This window comes from Neltuma alba, unplaced genomic scaffold (assembly GCF_004799145.2).
Source record: "Neltuma alba isolate B1F8T4 unplaced genomic scaffold, ASM479914v2 tig00000770_pilon, whole genome shotgun sequence".
Lineage (NCBI taxonomy): Eukaryota > Viridiplantae > Streptophyta > Magnoliopsida > Fabales > Fabaceae > Neltuma > Neltuma alba.
In genome coordinates, this window is record NW_021632184.1 from 21,930 (window position 1) to 45,279 (window position 23,350).

At 37.7% G+C, this 23,350-nt stretch overlaps 2 protein-coding genes across 11 annotated transcripts; one reads left to right on the plus strand and one right to left on the minus strand.

The window, feature by feature from the left end:
* The first annotated feature begins 10,353 nt into the window (after positions 1-10,353).
* Positions 10,354-20,563, plus strand: LOC114745617 (U11/U12 small nuclear ribonucleoprotein 31 kDa protein-like). Of its 10 annotated transcripts, XR_003740216.1 has the most exons (3): positions 10,354-11,246; positions 19,348-19,833; positions 20,425-20,563. XR_003740216.1 is itself a non-coding variant. In XM_028933805.1 (2 exons), the coding sequence occupies exon 1, from the start codon at positions 10,458-10,460 to the stop codon at positions 11,211-11,213; it is 756 nt and encodes a 251-aa protein (XP_028789638.1). In that variant the 5' UTR covers positions 10,354-10,457; the 3' UTR covers positions 11,214-11,246; positions 20,425-20,563. The 10 variants fall into 10 exon arrangements, 9 of the variants coding, with proteins under 9 accessions (XP_028789638.1, XP_028789664.1, XP_028789651.1 ...); XM_028933805.1 differs by lacking the exon at positions 19,348-19,833; XM_028933831.1 differs by lacking the exons at positions 19,348-19,833; positions 20,425-20,563 and adding an exon at positions 20,322-20,345.
* Positions 19,324-21,741, minus strand: LOC114745583 (CO(2)-response secreted protease-like). Its single transcript, XM_028933743.1, has 3 exons — positions 21,520-21,741; positions 20,357-20,475; positions 19,324-19,894 (listed from the first exon to the last, which is right to left on the minus strand). Exons 1-3 carry the CDS (start codon positions 21,739-21,741, stop codon positions 19,324-19,326), a joined length of 912 nt encoding a protein of 303 aa, XP_028789576.1.
* Positions 21,742-23,350: the final 1,609 nt, after the last annotated feature.

The window sequence follows — 23,350 nt, forward strand, 5'->3', positions numbered from 1 at the left end:
TCCTTTGCCACCTGGGTTTGAGGGAGCATTCAGCACTAGTTGTCCTTGTTATAAAGGGCCATTTGAACCACCTGCTGGACCCTCTAGCTCCCAGCCATTGAATAGGAAAGCACCTACAGAGGAGAGGAGGGCAGATGAGGAGGACTAGAGTCCATTTTACCCTTGATTGTTTCCCTTTTGCCGTATCTCTTTTTCCGCCTGTGGTTGATTTTAGATGTTACCTGGATTCTGTACTGTTGTTGAACCTTGACTTTGAGTTTGCTCTTGATGTTGCCTTTGACTTTAAGTTGTAATGGTAATTGCATGATCTTCCTATTGCTTTAAGTGCTTCTGCTATGTTTTGCTCATTCTCGTGTGTCTCGTGGTGCCTCAAGTTTTTATGGTGTTATCTTTTACAATGAGGACATTATAGCATTCAAGTGTGGGGGAAGGGAGTGTTTATGCTCATTTGTTTCTATTTTGCCTCTGCTTTCATTTTAGTCGTGGCGAGTAGTTATCTTGGTCGCAACAAAGTGCTGTTTCTTGTGTGTGTTGCTCTTGGTTTGTTGATTCGTCACGACCAGTGCCAAGTTAGCCGTGATGAAGTTTCATTTCTGTGGCTCTGTGATTATTGTGGTCATGGCGAATTACTGTTTTAGTCACAACGAGTATGTAATATTTTCCATAAAAGCTATTTTGCATGTTGTGCAGAGGTCTAACTAAAACTCACCCATATTTGGACTTTGACTGCTTACTTTTGCAAGAAAAATTTTGCAAGATTTTCAAGTTGCATTGAAACTCTTTCAGTTCTTGACTCATTCATGGGTGGTTGAAACTTTCAAATGGTTTTCATTCTTTGATTTGCAATTTTAGTGGATTTATTCATGCATTGGGATTAATCTTGCATTCGATTGAGCATTGTGGATGAACATAAGAGATCTAGCCTTATTGGAAGTTATTTGTGGCTAAATTCCTTTCCAGTGTGATTTTTCCACTTGATCTTACATTCTCTAGAACTTGTTCTGGTTCTTTGTCAAAGCTTCATATGCATTGATGTTTCGGATATGATAAAGGCATTCATTCTAAACCATTTACCCAAGCACAAGCTACTTCGATTAACCCTTGTTCACCCCTTTGAGCCTTCTTCAAATTTAAGTACCAACACATGTATTGTTTATTCAAAGTCCCAACTACACTTTTCACTACTGCATCTGTGATGTTGTACTTTATCTTCTTGGGTTTTGGAATTGCCAAAATGTTTAGTTAAAAAAAAAAGGATCCTTAGAATAAAAATTTTGAATAAGGCAAATTCCTTGGTGGGTTGAAGATTAAAGTTTTGTGCTTCAAGAAATTCAATGAAAAGCTAGTGGGAAATCAATTTTGGATATTGGTACTTGTTTTATTTCATTCTATTATTCATTCCATTTAGCCTTCATTCATCATTACACCCCTTAAAGTCCTTTTGATCCAGTGCATCATTGCATTCTTAGTGGAGATAGTAGAACCATTACAAGCTTATGGTAGTTTGTTTTGTCAAGTGGATTTGAGAGAAAATGATCCAATTAAGGTGAGTTGAGCAATACACTTTTATCCTTTGAGTGATCTCCGATGCTCATTCCCTTTGCTTGATTGGTTGTTTTGGTTAAACACTTTGCATGGTTTTTCTCACTATTTTTGCTTGTAAGAGAGTACTACTATTTGATTTGTCACTTTCATCCCATGGGTTAGTTGAGTTATTATCAGTTTTTGATGTATGCTTGATTGGTTGTGAGGAGTACTTGTCCTCGTTTATGCCCGACTCTAGCCTTTTCACAACTCTTGCTATTTCTCTTTCCATTTCGCTCAGGAGCGCAAATGTCTAAGTGTGGGGGAGTTGATTTGACCAAGTATTACTGTATTAATTCATGTCTAATTGCATGTTTTAGAGGAATTAATCGATTTAAAATGCATGTTTTGATATTAATTACGATAATTTATAAATGTGGTTTTGATTTCTTATTAAGCACTTTGTAGGGGCAAAACTGTCAAATTGTGCATCATTTCAATTAATCATCATTGACGAAATTGAATTAGATATTACAAGTGCTTAATTTGATTTTCTAGTCAAGGGTCAAGTGAAAAATATCTCCAAAAGACCTAAGTTCGAGGAAATTGCAGTTAAGGCCCAATAGATTACGGGAATTCTAGAAAAGACCCAACTAAATGCAGCTGTTCATTTTGACCATTTAGTCATGATGAAATGTATGTTTGGTCATGACGAAAAAGATGCTGACACATAATCAGGTTTTAAACCTCAGATTGCGATTTTGGGAAATATACCACGTGAGCCAGCCGCCATTCACTGTTCAGATACTCCCATTTTCATCTCCTAGGGTTCTTTAAGGGTTTTTGGGTTCTCCTATTGAGTTCCACCGATTTCCATCTCTTTCCACCTCATTCCATCAATTTTCTGCATCATCCATCATCTACCTTTATCGTTATGGCTGGTGCTGTGATTTCAGAGCTTGAAGGAGCTGTTTTTGAGGTCATGAGAGGCTAGAACATTTTGCGCTGAGGAGCTTTGATGAGGGCCTGAGCTTGGGACTTAATTTGGGGAGTTTTACTTCATCTCTTCCATTACTTTAACAACATTTCAGTTATTCTTGGTTAGAAATTCTGTGTCGTTATTAAAGCTGAACTTCAATGTTATTATCTTGTTATTTTGGATTGGATTCTGAGAATTTATGCCTTGGTATTCGTTTTGTAATGAGAATTCTGCATTTAGTCTTGTGAATTTGATTGGTTTCAATCCAAGTTTGGTTTTGATTAATTGTGCTACCTCGCTAGCATAGTTGGTTATTGTGTTCAAGTTGTTACCATTGCATCAATCTCACCAAGTGTTCATTCATGAAGGTGGTTAGTTTTGTTGTGAGTATTTGGGTCAAAGGTTTCATTAACATACTAATTAACCTAAGTTTGGAATGTTTTCTAAACTAGCTAAGATTGGTTTTAAAGTAAACTCCAAATACATTTTGAAGTGATGAAGGCTTAATCAATTCTCTAAGGGGCATATAATCAATTAAGTTTACAACTTATCCTTTTGATTGTTTTCTTCACTGTTGTTTTAATTCACTAAAAGAAAAAGACCAAAAAGACTTTTCTACTTCCTTTTTGATTTCATTGGAATTTAATTCAGTTTTAAAATCTCCCCAATTTTATCTTTCCGTACGGTTTTGTCACTAAGATTGCATAGGAACAAGTCAGGCTCGTCGAAGTGAACACGACCCGGATCGTGCCTCTATAGTACATTCCTATCCAGAACTAATTGTTTTTGAGAGCCCATAACGACTAAGGCTTCATCAGGTGTTCTCCTTGGTTTTTCTCCACAAAACCTATCCATTCACATATAATTACAAGCCAAATTAATAACCATTCAAGTTTGAATACAAACATTTAACCTTAAACCTACTTAAATTCTCTTTTTCTTTGATTTTTGACATGATTATTCTTTCTTTGTTTCCATCAATATCTTGACTCATTCCTATACAAGTTTTTAATGTAAAATCCAAATATCAATTTAGATTTAACAAAATCACACTCCTTCTCCTTCAACTGACGTTGGCCAAATAAGGGTTGTATAACTTTCAAAATTTTTATTTTTGATTCTAATGATTTTAAACATTTTTTCTTGGTATTCCCCTACACAAAAACATCTTTTAAACTCATTAGAATCATCAAATCATACCAAAACAAACTCCTAACCTAAGAACACATGTTGCCAAATTGAATACATAAAATCCCTAACTTCGTTTTCTTCCAAAAATCCATCCAAACATCACTTAAGTATGATAATTATAACTCAATTTCAAGGCTTCTATCCTTCCTTAAGTCATGCTTCATTTGATCGAATCATGGCAACAATTTAACCTGGGATTTTAGTTCAAGTTTCCAACCAAAACAAGCTTGAATGTTAACCAAAGTAAAGCTCAAACTTACCTTGATGAATCCTTGATCAAAGCTTGGTATTTTCTCCTTCAAATACACTAATTAAGACTCACTTTCAGGTTAAAAAAATCAGTTTGGTAGCACCTACCCGCTTTTTGGCTATTTTAGTGTAATTAGGGGGTATTTATAGAGTACAAAATCTGGCCCACCTAAAAGGCCACTTGGCTGCCATCAAATGTTCCATAATTTCAGATCATGCCATGTGTAAAATTCTAAGAATATTTTATTGATTTTTATGTGAAAATTAGGCTTAATTCCATTTAATTATTTGGGCTAGGTTTTGCACAAATTTTTGGGCTTTCTTGGCCCAATATGGGGCCCAATTTAGGTCTAAAAAGTTTCAAGAAGATAGCCCAACAATAAAATATTAATTTCAAGTAATATTGAAGTTTATCAGTTACTATTTACTTGTAACTTTCCATAATTATTCTAAGATTCCAAAATCATAGTTCTATCCATGACAAATTCTATTTTAATATAAGAATGCATTCTAAAAATTTCTAAAATTTTTCTCTACCTCTATTTATTTATTTTAAATTTCCCTAGAATAGGATTTTATTGGTAAGATTTTTGGGAATAAATTTTCTAAAATTAATTCCTGCACTTTCAAGGCCTAAAATCAATTTTATAAATTCAATCAAATATTTAGACAATTATTTTATATTTTTTCGGAATTATTGAGGCCTCTAAATAATTATAATAATTATTTTTATTCAATTTCACTATTTTTCTAAAAAACCTTTGTTTTCAGGAAATTCTGTAATAAGCTATTTTTATACTATTTTCACCTTTGAGGCCTTAATTGACATTTCAAAACCTCTAATTTATCTTTTTACTATTTTTCAGAAATTTTCTGAAATTTTTCTCTAATTTTTCCATTTTGTCCTTCTTGGACAATAATTCCACGAATATCAATTCGAATCCCATCTGGATTTTATGTCATGCCTAGCTTTGTCAACCAGTCTACCTTTCATATCAGCTCTTGACTTAATTTTTTATATCCATCGCCAGAGTTAATTTTTGCATGATGTGACATTTGCAAATTTGAAAAAGAATGATAATGCAATTTATCTTTATTTTAATTTGCTATTCATTTAGTTTCTTTTTTATCCTATATTTATAAAGCACTTCTGGTCAAACCATATAAAACTTCACCACAGGTTTAAAATAAAATTAATATTTGGAGCAAAAAGATATTGTTGTTTCTGAAGTTTATTACGGGTCTGTTTGGGTAGCACCCCAAACCATGGTTTGGGGACCCAAACCATGGTTTGGGGAAAATGCTACCCAAACACTCTTCCAGATATTTAAAACCATGGTTTGGGGGAAACCATGGTTTTGAACCCCCAAACCATGGTTTCACCAGAAGCTATTTCGGTCTGCTTCTGGCTCCAATTATTGAAGGGTGATGGTGGGGCCCTCCTCACATGACCGAACAGCCCCCAATTATCCTCTGGCTTCAATTATTCATTCGATCGAAACTTCAAGCTCCCATTCCAGATTTCCAGTCGGTCCATTCCAGAGCTCCAGTTCGGTCGTCCTCTCGCTTTCTTCCCCAGTTCCATTCATCGTCAAGCACGGTCTTCCTTTCCCCCTTCGGTCTTTCCTCCTTGACAGAACGAGTCGCCGCCCGTGTTGAAGAGTCGCCGTCCAGCCATGGTTTGAAGGTGCCGGTGAGAGAAATCGCAGCTCGGCGGAAGAAGATCATAGCTATCAGTTGTGAGTTCCGGCGCTCAGGTTCGCTCTGAAGCATTCCGCCGCGGTCAGTGTTCCCTGGCTCTTTCTCCGGCGCTCAGGAGCCGCTCTTCTCGTTCGTGCTTGGTCGCCACTAGCCCAGTCGCAAGTGCTCCTCCTGTAGCCGTCACCGCCGCCGCCACCGGCCCCGCTGCCTGGTCCGTCGTTCACTCTCGTCGCCGTATTCAGTCCTCCATTCAGGTGAGTCTCTGAGTTCGTTTTAACGACCAAGGTGTGACCGTTAGTTCCGGGCTTAAGTTGATCCACTTTGACGAACACCGGCTTCCTCTTTGCGGGTTTATTTGCCCCACCGCCTTGCTGATTCGATGCCATTGTTTCCGATCCCGGATTTCTGTGTTTTTCCTTCACGGATTCACAAGTTCAGAAAAAGTAATATGCTTATCGGCTCTATCAGTCTATTGATTCTGAAAAGTTATGTGAAATTCAAGTTGTTTGGCCGATTTATGCCCTGTGATGTGCTGCTGCAATAAATACGGTTATCATGGTATTTAATCTGAAGCAGCCAAAGCTATTGAGTTATGATTGTTTATCATGGTATTTAAAATCTGATAAATTAAAGGTGTATAAATATGTCCGGTTGGTTTGAGCATGATATAGGGTATCTTCGGTTGGTTGATAATCTGTGAATTTGTTTTTGGTTCTGAGATCAGTTTATCTAGCTCCACACCGGACTCTCATACGTAAAAATAGAGCAAATGGAAATCTGTGTTTAATATTTGTAGTTTGCCGCCTTATAATTTTTACGACCACTCAACGTTGATGATGACCGGGCTGTCTAAAATTTTGTTTTATATACCTGCATTGAACTTGTCATGGCTTGTGGTCTGACCGGGGTAATATTTTTTTTTTTCAGTACTGGCTTGGGGTGTTTGGTGGGTGCTGGTTTTGCTTGGTTGATAGTTATTGCTGACGTTCTGCTTCAGTGGTGGGTTGATTTTCATTCGAGGATTCATTTGTGTAGCTTGGTTTATCTAATTTCAGTCAGAGGATTGGTTTTCGGTCTATTCAAGTGATTAGTTTTTCCAGAGACATATATTTGTAATCCTTATGTTTTATTTTGAGTAATCCTGTTTTGAATAAAAGTATAGGATGTTGTATTTGTAGTAATTAAAATTAATTTATTTAATTTTTTTCTAGTCATGAAAGGAATGGGAACATAATTCCATTTTATGTTGAATTAAAAAAATTAATTACTTGTTATAAATACAGATTGAATTTCTTTTTGTTTTAAATAATAATGAAAGAAAGAAAAATGTTAATATGGTATTCATAGTTGATTTGGGTAACAATGACACTTGTTATTTCAATTAATTTTGAGTTGATTAACCTGTGATGACTGAAGAGCTGTAATTGTGATATAGCATAATGGGTAAGAATACGGTGAAAGCTTCCTGGGACCTACGAACCACGAAAGTGTTTATTGACCTCTGCATTGAACTTGTGCAACAAGGGGAAAGAAAAGGTACTAGCTTAACAAAGAAAGCTTGGGATATTCTTGCTGATAACTTTACTGCCAAAACTGGAAGAGTATATGAAAAAGCTCAATTTAAGAATAAATATGATTCCCTACGAAAAGAGTGGCAGACATGGGATAGGCTGCTTCGTGAGACAGGATTGGGATGGGATACTGAAAGGAATACTGTCAGTGCAACTGATGATTGGTGGGAGAGAAAAATAAGGGTAATTATTGAACCTTTTGATCTTACATTTTCTCTACTTGTTAACGTTTTGTGTATATTTACTGTTTTTGGAATATTTTATGATATTATTGGTGTCTAATGTGCAGGAAGTTCCAAACTACGAAAAATTCAGAGAAAGAGGACTTCAATTTAGGGATCAATTGACTCAACTATTTGGGAGTGTGGCTGCAACTGGACCACAAGCATGGGCACCTTCTTCCATGACACTTCCAAGTGAAGGAACACCGAATGAAGATTTGGAAGAAGGGTCCGGAGATAGTGATGAAATTTTAGGCGCACCAACTGGTATAAGTGGGGAATTTAACACAGTGAACTTCAATGATAATAGTGGAGGTAGTGGAGGCAATACTGAATTGAGGCAGGATACCAGTGGTGGGGGTACAAGCAGAGGTAGGAGTCGACCTAGTAGCTCACTGGGGGTCAGAAGGAAGAGTGAAGTGAAGAAGAAACGCGCATCTCCCTCTATGAAAATAGCGGATGCAATTAGCAAGATTGCTGAAACAAATATTTCTGAGGCCGAGCGTGGAAATGAGGTCATTTCACGAGCAGAAGCTAGAAGGTTGGAAGAAGAAGCGCGTGCTTATGAAATTTCAATTAGGGGAGTCCTGTCTCACCTGAAAACAATTCCTGAAGTTGTCAGTGATCCCGATTTCTTTAGACGGTGCACACAACTCCTTATGGAACGGCCGGAGGCACGGGAAATGTATGCAGCTCTGAAGGATCAGAAGGAACAACTTCTACCCATTTTAGAGCATTATACTAGGGATTTATGACTTGTTTATTATATTAGACAGTTCCATATGTGTATGTTTTATGTGACCAGTGGATTGTTATATGAATCAGACTACTCTGTAACTTTTATAAATGTTTCGTAATTTCTACGTAGGAATTCTAAACTTTATGTGTATGTGCACAGGATAAAACGAATATGGATGATGAAATTAAACATGTGGAAGAGCATGCTAAGGGACGGAAAAAAAGGGTTAACAAAGTTGCAGCATTGGTTAGTGCATACGCTACTTTGAACTTGTGTAAGGAGCCTCGGCATACAAGTGCTTATACAGGCTGCATATGGGTAAGGGATGTTTTAGATGGCAACTCCAGTCGTTGTTATAACATGTTTAGGATGGAACGGGATGTGTTCTTAAGTCTGGTGGAACAATTGCAAGAACATGGTCTAAAAGAAACTAAAAATATAGGGATACATGAATCAGTTGCAATGTTTTTACATACCGTTGGGCATGCACTTAGTAGTAGAATGCAGCAAGAAAGATTTCAACATTCAGGGGAGACAATTAGCAGACATTTTCATAATGTCCTAATGGCATGCTGTAGACTTGCCATGTCTAATATCAAACCAAAAGATCCAACATTCCGGCATGTTCATAAAAAAATTCGGTTTGGTAAATACTGGCCTTTTTTTAAACATGCTATTGGAGCAATTGATGGCACACATGTTTCCTGCGTTGTCAGTGCAACAGATCAAACTAAATTTATCTCTAGGAAAGGAACAGTGTCACAAAATGTCATGGCGGTTTGTGATTGGGACATGTGTTTTACTTTTGTCTTGGCCGGATGGGAAGGTAGCGCACATGATGCTCGGATATTTGATCATGCCCTCACAACTCCTTCAATGAACTTTCCCCATCCACCTGAAGGTATTTTTTTATTTCCTATATTTTTTTTATATTTAGCTTAACAATAGAAATATAATTTACAATAATTTCATTTTTTATATAGGAAAATATTATTTGGTGGATGCTGGATACCCAACACCGAATGGATATCTCGGCCCATACAGACGGGAGCGTTACCATTTGCCTGATTTTCGAAGGACATTTGGGTTTGAAAATGACAATGAGATCTTTAATTATTTCCATTCAAGTTTAAGGAGTACAATTGAAAGAACTTTCGGAGTTTGGAAAAAAAAGTTCGCAATCTTACAAAACATGCCATCTTATGATTTTGAAACACAAGTTAAAATCGTTTGTGCAACGATGGCTATACATAATTTTATTAGAACGACATCTATTACTGATCCTGGATTCGTTCAGTTGGAAGAAGAAGGTACTTATGCAGAAGATGATGATGATGGGGTTAGATTTTCACGTATACATTCATCAATTCAATCTTCATCTTACATGGCTCAGGTTCGTGACAGCATAAGAGACGAACTTGTTAATTCAGTACGAGGATAGTAGTCATGTCTTATTTATTTCCTTTTATCATAGATTGTAATATGTAGTTAAAAACAAAACATATTATAAATGCTTTGTATCGATGCATCATCTTAATGATTATGACACTTCTTTATTTATATTTCTCTTATTAATATTATGCCTTATATTCTGTTATAAAACAAATCATTTTTCTATAAACATATTTAATATTATGTTTTATAAATATATGTACACATATTAATTATGTATTAATTATATTATCTTATATATTATTAATTATGTTAGTAAAAATTATTTCATTAACAATTTTTATTTCTTCAAATCAAAATAAATCATAAAATCTATCCCTTATATAATTATCATATTAACTTATACCCTTTTTGGTAATTTTCACATGTAAAAAGCACTTCTGGTAATAACTATCCAAACACTCTCACTTCTCAGAATCACTTTTTCTCAGAATCTATTCTCCACAGAATCTATTCTCCACAGAATCTATTCTCCAGAATCACTTTTCCAAACCACGGTTTGAAGTCATCCAAACACACCCTACATCTGAAACTTAGAAAAAAGAATTTGATGGATTACTCTTCCTCCATCAAAACATCACTCCCTCCTTCAGCTTATAGGGACGTTTTGAAATAAATTGGCTACACTGGTTTTCAATTGGAATTACTCCTAGAAGGTTTCTTTCCCCAAAATTTTCAAATCCATTCGTCTCTTTTAATCATTTGCCCCTGCTATGCTATAAAGTGTCCCTAACGCCAGGGTTGACAGGAGCAACATTCACAACAAGCCCTGGGCGACAAGAACCGGGGGAAGTACCTTGAGCTCTGATTAAGGGGAATAGGGGAAGACGATGCCAAAGAAGAAGCACGGGGACCACGACAGCGACGAAGAAGACATCTTCTATTACCGCTATGCTTCCTATTCTGCTTCTTCAGCACCTTCCTCAAACACCACCAGAACCCTCAAGACTCACGGTGGCTCTGGTGGGTTAGCTCCCTCTAAATCCACTATCTACGTCTCCAACCTTGACTTCTCCCTCACTAACTCCGACCTCAACACCCTTTTTTCCACCTTCGGAAAGATCGCCCGAGTCACCGTGCTCAAGGACCGAGTCACTCGCCAGAGCCGTGGCGTCGCTTTCATTCAATACGTTTCTCGTGACGATGCACAAAAAGCTGCTCGTGAGATGAACCGCAAAGTTCTCAACGGCAGGACCTTGACTGCTTCCATCGCCGCGGATAATGGCCGGGCTCCGGAATTTATAAAGAAAAGGGTTTATAAGGATAAGAGTCGGTGTTACGAGTGTGGGGAAGGAGGACATTTGTCTTATGAGTGTCCCAGGAATCAGTTAGGGCCCAGGCAGCGTCCGGTTCCCAAGCGCGAACGACATGGCAGTGGCGGTGGCGGCGGGGGCGGGTACCAGCGGGCCGAGGAGGATGATGACGGATCCGATGGTGGGGATCGGTTTGAGGATGATAATTGGGCTTCTATTGTGGATAATGGGGCGGATGAAAGGTTGCTGACGGGTAACGAGAAGGTTGTGGAGAAGAAGAAGGCGAAGAAAGCAAGCTATTTCAGTGATGAGAGTGGTGATGAAGATGATTGATCTTTTGGGCAGAAACGAATTGAGCAATTCAAGGTATGGTGTTATTTTTTTATCTGTGACAGAAATGAACTGATGATTTAGCTTGTAATTGAAATAATGTTTGAAATTATTATGCTTAAGAAGATTTGAAAAATCCTTGAAAGATGAATCTAGAAGAGGCCCTTGGTTTTGAGAGTCTGGAACAGTTAGCTAAAGTAAAAGGAGCAACAATAATGATGTTGAAAATTTATATACCCATTGAGCCAAATCCTCAGTTTGCTTCTTCTGCTTTGCACCGGAACGGTGGTAGCAGTTAGTTTGTATGGTTGTTATAAGTTTATTTTACAAACTATATTGTGTGTATTTTATCTTTATCTGATTATGAAGGAAAAAGAATTGTTTTTGGTAGAATTGGTGGAAACAATTACTGATTGATGGTGAAGTATAATAACTTGGGCAATAAGGTGGTTCCAGCCGCAGTTAACTGGCAAAAGTGGAATTTTGAATACAACAATAACAAGTCTTATCCCACTAGGTGGTGTCGGCTAAATGAATCACACGATGTCATCTTGCTCTATCAACAACTCAATCCTTAAATATATTGTTGGCCAGGAGCTTTCGTTCAATGACTTCATTAAGCGTGTTTCTTGGTTTTCTTCTGTCCCTTTTCATAGGACTCTATATTGTCTGATCTACCCTCCTCACTGGGGCCTCCAATGGCCTTCTTTGTATATGTCCAAATCATCTTAAGCGATTTTTAATCATTTTCTTTTGGCTCCCTAGGTCTTTCACTTCAAATGCAGTGGCTAAGATCTTTTTCACTCTTGCTATTTCCTTAGCATCATTCCCTGTTATGACAATGTTATGAACATATACGATTAAAATTGATACCTTTCCTTGTGAATGTTTAACAAACAGTGTGTGATCTGATTGACACTACATGTACCCAGATTCCTTCACTACTCTTGTGAACTTTTTGAGCTGTGCCCTTGGGGATTGTTTAAGGCCATAAAGAGATTTATACAACCTGCATGTCTTTTTTGTATTTTCGTGCTCAGTGAGTCCTTCTGGTATTCTCATATACACTTCTTCTTCGAGATCTCCATTTAGGAAGGTGTTTTTGATGTCTAATTGATGGAGTGGCTAATCAAGATTAGCAGCTAAGGATAGCAGAATCCTTATGATATTCAACTTTACTACTGGTGCAAATGTTTCTTGGTAATCAATTCCCTCAGTTTGAGAGAAACCTTTTGCTACCAATTATGCTTTGAACTTACTTACAGATCCATAAGGATTGTATTTGATTGCGAAGACCTATTTGCATCCCGTAGCTTTCTTTCCCTGGGGGAAGACTTATTACTTCCCAGGTTTGATTTTTGTTGAGAGCTTGTAGTTCTTCACTAATAGCTGCCTTCCATCTAGGATCCTTGACAGTTTCATCAAAGCTCGAAGGTATTTTATTCTTGTCAACCTTAGATACAAAACTTTTTATGCACGGAGATATCTTGTCATAGGAAACAAAGTGGTTAATTGGGTGTAAAGTGCACTATCTTACCTCCTTTCTTAGAGTAATTGGCCACCCAAGATCATCAAGTTCTGAAGTTTGGGTTGACTCTTGACTTGGCCTAGAACTAGGAGGACCCCCCACTATTTGAACTATGTTCTTCCTCGGGCTAAATAGTGTCTCCATCAGATTCGTCTATCTCTATTCCCTGCAATGTATCTTTAGGCACTATATGAAAATTAGGAGCATTGGGACTGGATCAGTCAGGAGGAGAGGGAATATTGTCTAGTACGGTTTCTGGGATGTCAGGTGTTGTTACTGGAATGCCAAGGTCTGTTTTGGGTGTTGCAACAAAGGAAGTTTAAGTGAAGTCAGGTATGGCAAGTGTGGAAATTTGGGTTGGGGTTATATTCAACGTAGATGCGTTGTCAAAAGATAGGGACTCCCATTCTCTTCTGATACTCTCCCCTTGAATGGGAGAACTAGGATAGTAGGCTTTGTTTTTACCAAACTTAACACCTATTATAACAAAAAATTTTCACAGAACTAGTGAGTAGCATTTGTACCCTTTTTGGGTGGATGAGTAGTCGAGAAAGATGCATTTAAGAGCTCTAGGATCAAGTTTGCCCTCTTGCTTATGGTAAATGTACACAGTACACCCAAAAACTCTAAAGGCAAGATCATAGGTTAGTGAATTTGCAGGGTAGGATCTGGTGAGGAGACTGATTGGGGTTTGAAAGTTTAGAGTTTTGGAAGGTAGTCTATTTATCAAGTGTAAAGCAGTAAGAACAGCTTCTCCCCAATATTGTTTAGGAACATTATGGGTGAACATGAATGATTGGGTAACTGCTAGCATGTGTCTATTCTTTCACTCAGCAGTCCCATTTTGTTGAGTTGTGTCAACACAACTAGTTTGGTGGACTATCCCATTGTCTTCAAGGTATTGTTGAAATGTATGGCTCATTTATTCACGGCCATTGTCAGCGGAGGGTGAGGATTTGGGTTTGAAACCGGGTTGAGATCATTTTTGTGGAATTTTATGAAAATTTCAGGTAGGTTGGATTCGTCTTTTATGAGAAATACCCAGGTTAGGCATGTATGATCATCAATGAAACTAACAAACCATTTAGCATGAGTGAGGGAAGGAATCCGAGATGGTCCCCAAATGTCACTATAAATTAGATTAAATGGTTTTGAGTATTGATGTGAGTGCGGTTTATAGGTAGCTTTAGTTTGCTTTGAAAACTGACATACTTCGCAAGTGAAAGGGAGATCATTTTTATTCAAAAGATGTGGAAACAGTTTTGACATGTAATGGAAATTAGGATGCCCTAGCCTATAGTGCTGTAGTAATGGATCTTTATTCTTTAAAGTAGCAGAAAAAATAGAAGGTAACTTCATAGGATTTGCCTTGGATTGATGATGCTCTTGAACTTCCAAACAGTAGAGGTCTTCAAGGATCTCAGCTGTGCCAATCGTCTTCCCTCAGTATGTCTTGAAAAACACATTTAGAGCTGTGCAAAACGAGACATACTCTTCCACATATTTACTTCGTATGCTGTAAAAGCACTTCTAAAACCATGATTTGGTTTCCGTTCAAACATCCCCTTAACCAAAGAGAAGTGAATATCACAATTTTGATTCTAGGTCATAGTTATAACAAACAATAAACTGCATTTTAAGCCAGGTGTATAGAAGCTGTTCTGCAATACTATTTCAGGAGTTATAAAAGCTTTGCCGAGGCCTTCAGCTTGCAAGGCTTTACCGTCAGCTACTTTTACTCAGATATTCACAGGGCATGGTCTTATGTCAGTTGAAAGTTCTTTGTTTCCTGTCATATGGTCGGTTGCTGCTGAATCCACAATCTATAGTCTCGAGTGATGTATATCAGTTTTTAGTACTAATATGGTTTTACCTGTAGGGGCAATATATCCAGCTGCAATAGTTGTTTATTGTGAGTTATGTTTCTCTAAGAATCAAGGAAGCAAATCTAATTCTTCCTTACTGAACTCTGGCTTGTTATTGTGCTCAATAGTGTTGGAATACCCTCGCCATCTTGTTTCCCTTTTTTCAAAGGCTTGCTGTGTAATTTCCAGCAAGTCTCCCTAGTATGCCCCTTTTCTCTGCAGCGGTCACACCACTTATTTTGTCTCTGAGTCATCTTGGACTGCCTCTTTTGATGCAAATGCATTTGGTTGACTGGATTCAATCTTTGACTTAGGGGCAGTAAGTTTTTTTCTGCTTTCTTCATTTCTCAAGGTAAAAAATACTTCCCTTAGAGGTGGTAGGTTGTCGAGAGGCCCATTATTCTGCCTCATACTTCTTTAAAGGAGGCATCCGGTTCAAGTAAGAACTTGAAGACCCTTTTTTCTTCCTTTATTTTTGTATAGAGAGCAGCATTGCCAGTACACTTCCAGTCATAGGTCTCGTACATATCCAATTGTTGCCATTGAACCACCAAGGCAGTATAGTGTTGGGTCATGGAGAGATTACCTTTCTTGAAATCATGAAGGAATCTTTCAATTTCTAGGATGACAGCTTTGTTCTTGAGTCCAACAAACATATCTCTTGCTATATCCCATACTCCTTTAGCGGTCTGGAAGAATGTGGTGTGTGCACTAATCTCGGTTGTCGTAGAATTGATCAACCAAGCCTGCACCATGGAGTTTTCAGCTTCCCATGTAGGTATTTTTCATCGTCTTGAGCTGGTTTCTAAATCCCTCGGATCAGATATCCATATTTTCCTTTGCCCATGTTGTATAGACATGCGTTAGAGGACCATTGCATGTAGTTCTCTCCATTGAGGTGATGAATGGTGATGGAGGCTGGGTTGGACTCAATTGAATTTTGATGACTGGTGGAACCAGTCACTGTTGTGTTTAGACCTGATGGGTTAGCTCTCGAGACCCTAGGTTTGGTTGGCCCCTCATTGCTGAATCCCATACCGAATCTGGTCATCTCTGCTTTGATACCATGAGGAATCTTATGATACTTAACAGACTACCTTTACTCGAATGATGAGGAACACTTAAATAGACACAAGTCTCTCAGTGAGATTATTAGGCCCGATATTCTAAGGATTTGGCCGAGAGATAATAGGGACAGATATAATATGCAAGATACAATCAAAATAATGATAATCGCAATCTTCCTAATAAACAGAAATATAAGATCTGATCAAATCCGATTTTGAGGCCTAGGGTTTTTTTAGGCCCAAGGCCCATTGGACTGAGTTACCAACACTTCTAAACCATAGTGGTACCTTGAAATATACTTTCGTGAATGAAATGAAAAGTAACATGAATATGTTTTGTACCATGGTGATACATTAGATTTTTAGTAACTTTATTGTGCTTTAGCCATAGCATTAAACAGTTGTTATGTAAGCCTTTAATCCAGATTGCTAGCAACTTCATTAGCCGTTTCCATTGTTTTCGTATTCTTTTCTAGTAGAAAGCTCGGTAGCGTATTGCAAAGTCACTTTCCAACTAACAACACAACATAAAACAGCGGTTACAGTTGTGTCTGCCCAAGAAATTAGGATATTGATTCTAATGTCTGAGAAACTAGTGAACAATATAAGGCTCTTCCCACTCGTAAGTTAAAGTAGAAAATAATGAACACATTCATATATGATTATCTTTGCTCTTCTGTTTATCTATATCAGTGTGGATGTGTGGGTGTGTGTGTGAGTTTTAATGCTTATAATCTGCAGAAGATCTTTGCTTTCAAATTATTTAACATTGACTGCAAAAACTGTGTGGACATGATGTTGACCATCAAGCCATGTTAAGGAGCCAAAATGGTAGCCACCTTAAGCTGCCTTCCCATTGAATGAGACTTTATATGACATCATCTTTACACCTTGAGCAAAAACAAGTTTGTTGGGGACGACCTTGACAACCAATCCCTCAGGTGCATGCACCTTTGCAATATATGTGGCGTTAGGGGGACCCACATCAGTGACGGTTCTTCTTATTACTTTTGCTTTCTGATGCCTACTCAGTTCTTATGGAGATTGAGGGGTAATTGATGTTGGAGACAAGACCTTCACTGGACATTTGCGGGCAGCCCAAGTTTGCCTTAGACATAGACCTTATGTTTTTCTGTGAATAACCATAATAACATAGGAACTGGACATAGGATCTCAGATTTGTTTCAAAGACTAAACCAGGGTCAAGAGCTCTGAGTGGGTTAACTTCCCCGACTCCCATTTCATGTGGGTTGGCCATGTAGTTTGAGCTGTTGGTTAAAAGCTTCCTCATGTTGTTTTAAGTTGTTGCTGAAAGTTGGAAATGAAACAAAAGTTACAAAACAGGGTGAGTATAACTTCTCCTTTTCTGTAGAGCATACTAATCAAAATTGGAGAGAAACATCTAAATAGGTGCTTCAATAACAGGTGTACTTTCAAGTTCACCCTTCACAATCAATATAGTCATCTAACCATTCAGCAGATTTAAAAGTATGTTTCCGCCCTATTTTCACCCCAAAATTAATGCCCAACATCCTGATTTGTGGCTTGGACATTCATGGCTTTGTGTTAAGTTTTGAAGATGGAGACAGGTTAGAACAAAAAATGTTGAAAGCATTTTAATTATTGAGGAACTAAATTGGAAAAAAAAAAAATTTATGAGAGATGAAATTGATAATCCATCTGTAAGTTGGTTACCAAATTATGATTTAACTAACAAAGATACAGAATGACTTGTGGAACCTGTCGTCATCATTGCTGATTTTATCATTGATGGGCTCCAGCTTTTACGAACTGATCTTATCAGTGCTGCAGCACCTGTCACATGTGGGCAAGCCATGGATGTGCCGGATTTTACACTATATTGGGATGGTTTCTTCCCGGCCGGAACGCTTCCTGGTTCAGAATTTTGGGGAACCACTGCAGCTAGAATGGCAATTCCTGGAGCCATAATGTCAGGCTGAACAATGGAGTTTTCATAGTTAGTTAGGAAGATGCCTTGTAAATTTCATGTTCTTATGTAATTGTATATCTATTCACAAGTTAGTTTGCATATAGGGACGCAGTGGAAAAATACCTTGAGAATATTCTCTGTTAGGCTTGAAGGACCTCTAGATGAGAAAGATGCAACAACTGGTGAAGATCTATATCTAGGAGCTTCTGTTGTTGGAAGAATTGTTGCAGTTGGATTCCTGCCATCGAGGCATAAATAGTGTTTTTCTTAACTATAGTTATTTCCTGTTAGCATACCTTGTGCAATCTATATTAATTATTTTACCCCTTTACACAACTGTTTAGACAACCATCATTTAGCAAGCATGTTATGATTCTTCATTAGCTGTTTGACCTTTATGATTGATGTCTGCACCTTCTTCCTCATACTTGGACCTTTTTTTTAATCTTTTGGTCAAATTCATCGTACTTAGTCTACGAAACTCAGCTATCTAAAACTCTAGATGCAAAGCGAGGTGAATATATGTATATATTGTGACTGCTAGGTGATAACTGCTAAGAATATTGAGATAACGGCGAAGTTTTCATTTTTCATTAGTAGGCCCTGAATTTAAATGAAAGAAAAATGAAAGCAAGTTATTTATGTTCTAAAAAATGCACAAGAACCAGTATGACCACAAAGATGGAACATCCTAGAGCATGAGAAGTAACAAGCATGCTGAAGTTGGTTATGCTTACTTTGTAGAGTTTATGTACTCAAGGATCTGAGACCCTTCAAGATTACAACTTCTGTGAAGGGAAAAACACCTGCTTCATAAGGAACATCTTTCTTGCCCTCTTGAATGAGTATCAACGCCATGGCTCTTGCATCTTGTAAAACTAGCTTCTTGATTCGCCTTGAAACACTTGGATCATCAGCAATGCAAACAACAATACTATCAGCAACTTTCGTGTAATCTAGTGATCCAGGATAACAATTCCTGCATTTCAGTGAAAATAGAAAACCAAATTATGTTAGGAAGATTGCTTGTAACTGTGAGATATGCTGTATAAACAACTTAGTGCTTTATTTATAAACTTTACAATCACACGTGTGTTGCTGGTCCTAATGCTAGTGCCTGCTAGAATACTGCTAGCAATATGAAACTAAGTAGGGGTGTTAGCTTTAAATGGAGAGAAATTCTAAATTAACACTGTTTAACAAATGATAAGGAGATCAAACCCCTTATGAAAAATGTTTGTGCGTTGCCTATTTATAATTAATTTGGTGTATTTATGTTTAATAAATTGAGTGTACTTTGATTAAACAAACGTAGCCATGAAAAATGTGAGGCATGATCTGATATTTTTTCGTGAAACTATCAGATCATATGGATGACACTTCTAAGTTACCTTGCTTCTGATTCGGGGGTAAATTTGGCAGCAACGTCCTTTCCGAAGAAAAGAGGATGCATCTTTGAACGAGTGAGGTTTGAAAAGTGGATGCCTGAACCCCAACATAGAAAACAAAGGTCACACAATATATTAGATTTCCAGCACCTCAAAGTCTCCTAACTCTTCTACTTGTACAGTCCCCCCCCCCCCCGGGTTTTTGGAACAGTCGAGAAATCGATTCATTTTGTATTAGGTCAATGAAAGATGGACGTTTGGTGAAATCTTCTTTTGGTATATCATTATGTCCGTTTGGCATTGGCTTTGTGTACTTAAAAATAATTTTTCGGAAGCAGGGGACATACTTGGAAAGTTTTCCTATTCCCAAGGACAATAGCTGACTGGAAGGTCCTGTCAATATTAGAAGCTGTGACAGTGAATACCCATGGAGCTGTATTGACGATAGTGCAAGAATCAGGGCCGTCATTCCCTGCAGAGCACACCACCATGATTCGCATTTCTTCAGCATGAAATGCTCCAATGGCTATGGGATCATTCAAAAAGTCTGATTGAAAGAGTGAGTTGAGTCCAATGGAGATAGAGATTATGTCCACTCTGTCTTTTATTGCATCATCGATAGCCTTCAGAATGGTGGAACCAGGGCAGCCATCTTCTGAGCATGCCTTGTAGGCAGCAATCCTAGAAGAAGGTGAGCCTCCTCTTGCAGTTCCCTTCGCTAAGCCATAATAATTGGCATTTTGAACTCTGCTACCTGCTGTTGGTGATGCAGTGTGAGTGCCATGGCCAACAGAGTCTCTTGGGGACCCTCTGCCTTTTGGGTGGTGAGTTTTATTACCACCTAATGTCATTTGAGGATCATAATGTCTTGCTCCTATCAGTTTCCTGCAATTATACTGTGATTCTGTGAGAATTATTATCGATGATAGACTCAATTAGGAATTTCAGAGATTTGATCTAAATTTTAGCAAAAGTGTGAATATTCCAAAACAATGAAAACTTTCATTAGTAGAAGTGTGTTTAACATAATCTGGGCAATTTCATAGTCATTGCTAAGAAAGTGACACTTGAAACAGCTTAATGTCAATATTAACGTTATAATATTGCAATTGGTTAAATGTCGAACACAACAGATTTTTAACATTGAAATTCGCTGGGTGTTTTAACTCTTCTTTTTAATCAACTCATTATTTTTTGAAGCTTACATGAAAGGGATCGAAATGAACTAATGATAACCACACAGACCATGAGGAGTTGAATCAACATTTTTTATCGCTGATAAATTATTCAGTAATTGCGATATTTCATGTAGATATGATTCAAAAGAAGAAAAAGGGTTATGATCACCTGTTGCAGTTGGATTTCTTGAAAGTTGAAATCATGACCCTCCATGCAAACTCCTTTCCATCTTGAAGGAATCTTCCCAATATCATGATCGTTGAAACTTGGAGCCTCAGGCCAAATCCCTTTGGGGGAAGAAATCAAATATAGGCATGGGTGAATCATAACATATTAACTAGAAGTTGGAAATTCTCTAGTCTGTGTAAACTTTAAAATGCTAAAACTTAATGAAGGGAAGTCGGGTGTTAATCCCCTTATTGTCTTGTAATACTTTCCAATTTAGACGGCTCTTGATGTGTTAATGCACGGTTAATAACATCCTAAGGGCACATATTTTAACAATGTATGAATTTAGAATGCTTGAAAACTTAAAAATCTCCACACTCGATTTATTATTCATGTTGAGGATCGGTTTCAGTTGTCATATGTTAAATATGAATTTCATATTCTCAGTTTTCATAAGCATCAAGTGCTGAGAACAAATTATCCGAATTATATTTTAATTTTTTTTAGAGTCAGATTAATAAGAGGCCATTGCGCGTGTTTCGGTGCATTTCCTCCGATTCTGTCAGCTTCAAAAAATTCATGACAGAACCCTGGTGGTTTATCAAATTAAAATGCACAATTCAACTAGAAAATGATGTGCATACCTAGCAATTGATTTGCACATTTATTGACCTCTTTATACAAGTTAATAAACACATTTTATCCTAGTTCAGCATAATTTTAACAGTCATTATCATATGCTTTCTTCTAATCCATGAGTTTACCAGAAGAAAGATCGATATAGATAATGGGCCTTATATACTTTGATATTTAAGGCCATCACTATTATCTATCTATTTCTATTTTCTCTCTTCATTTTAGGTAAAATAGCTTAGCCAATTCCAACTAGTCTTGATGAAAGTGATCATTCTATTGTAAAAGTGGAAAAAAAAGAAGATAAAAATGATCATTCTTCATAGATTTAGAATGAATTGCTTCATCAGAATCACAAACAAGCTGCTGGCTTTCCGCCACCCCAAATACCACCTTAATGCAATCTCTTTGTACTTCCACCCATCCATACCCCATGTGCATGGCAGACCCTTGGGCGTTTATGAAACCAATATCCATTTGTTTGGTGGAATCCATTTTGTTTTAGACGAGCTGCTGACTTTTCTATTTACTCCAGACAACAACTCATTCAACGTCTGGTCCCCTGTGCTTTCCATATCCATGAGTTCATCCACCGCTCGTTCTGATGTAACATTTCCCGGCGAAAAGTAAGTCACATCTGGTAGTCCATTTGACGGTCCCGTCGACATATCCAAAAAGATATTCCAAGGGATTCTTCTGATCACCTCTGTGCCCACCTCATTGCTCCACTTGAGCCACTCGATATTTTCCATCATTAGTTTGTTAATTTTCGCCTTTTGCCTTCTTTTTGGAATTTCAATTGGCCAGTGGTAAACAACATTTTCGCTTTACTGAGCTCTGGAGCAGACTCACCAGTCCAACCAAACAACTTCAGGTCTAGTTTTCCTTACACCTAGTGGTATGTGCTCGCGATAAGAATGGCCGTACTAGATCATTATTTCGGGAGAAAATTATCTATAGTTACTAACTTCCAAAAAAAAGAAAAGAACACAAGTGCCTAGCATCATTGCGAGGTGTACTTGATTACTTGTTAGCCTCTCTTGACAGTTAATCTGTCTTCATCTATCTTAAGCTTCAGAGCATATGCTGGAGTCACTACTGCACAATGATGGCATTTTATTTTTTCAAGGTCTGATGAATCAAAGGAGGTGGGCAGAGAGGATGGTGATGAAGGCAGGCCATGTGAGGAGGATGTTGAAAATCACCCCACCCGCCCATACCCATAATGTCTATTTGGGTTGTTCCAACTTCACCATCTTGTCTGTGTGTGGCCCTAGCCCTTACTTCTAACACCGTGGGGACTCTTTTGAGCTCCTTCAAGTAAGATTTACCACCACTCATGTAAGTCAACTTCCAATTCCTCCGTGTGTGTGTGTCACAGAGAGAGAGAGAGAGAGAGAGAGAGAGTATGGGTGTGTGTCCCTCTAGGTTGGTTGGTTATTTAGTGCAAGTAGCTGGAGAAGATAAATTAAGCCAGAAAAACGAACTACAACTGGAAACTTTGTTACGAAATGATTATGGACATATTGGCCGGACTTGTCAAATTGAGATTACTATGTCTGAATTTCGATTGATTGCACCAAGTGAATTCAAACACCATATAAGATATTTAAACCTTGTCCATTAGCTCATGTCATGAGCATGTCTATCACTACTTCATTGATAACAATTGTCACAAAATTTGCAGATCATCCCATCATCTGTGTGTGTGTGTGTGTGTGTAAAGCTTAGAGATTCTTCAATTATGTTTTAAGCACCTTTTTTAGCAAAATGTTTCATGCATTTTAAGAACCGTTTGCTTCAAGGAAAGCGGGGTCAGCCAAAAGAGTAATGAAGCAGCTCGGATCCTCTAAGATCACTCACCAAAAAGAGAAGTAAATGTAAAGAGTACACTAGGGGGGAGAGAGAGACAAAAAAAAAAAAGATTAGTATAACTATGAGAAATAAATCTCATCCGACTACATTTTTTAACAACACGTTTTCTCCAATTTCAAAATGAAGGGCGATTATTATGATCATTTAGATGGCTAAACTGGTTGATCTCTAGTTTACACCGTTCGAGCAGATCCACTCAAGAGGAAAAGTGTATATGTATGTGTATGTCTATATATATATATATATATATATATTAACACAGGAAAAAGGCATTAACGAACAAAAAGCTAATCAATTATTAACCCTCCTTCACCTTAAAAAAAAAAAAAAAGCTAATCAACTATTAGTAACATTAGGCTCCTTATACGCTAAAATATCTGCACGGCCTAACGAGAGAATATCCAGAAAGACGCGATCATCTTTCATGTGGTGCACAGATTGAATTTCAGTGCTCGGATGCCTAAGAAGATGAAAGAAAGAACTAGA

Coding starts and splice junctions, on each gene's coding strand:
- LOC114745583 (XM_028933743.1), bottom strand. CDS start 21,741: ATGGAAAATATCGAGTGGCTCAAGTGGAGCAATGAGGTGGGCACAGAG. Junction 20,476..21,519: donor TGAATGAGTTGTTGTCTGGA/GTAAATAGAAAA, acceptor CTTCCCCCAAAG/GGATTTGGCCTGAGGCTCCA. Junction 19,895..20,356: donor AAGAAATCCAACTGCAACAG/GTGATCATAACC, acceptor GTATAATTGCAG/GAAACTGATAGGAGCAAGAC.
- LOC114745617 (XM_028933805.1), top strand. CDS start 10,458: ATGCCAAAGAAGAAGCACGGGGACCACGACAGCGACGAAGAAGACATC.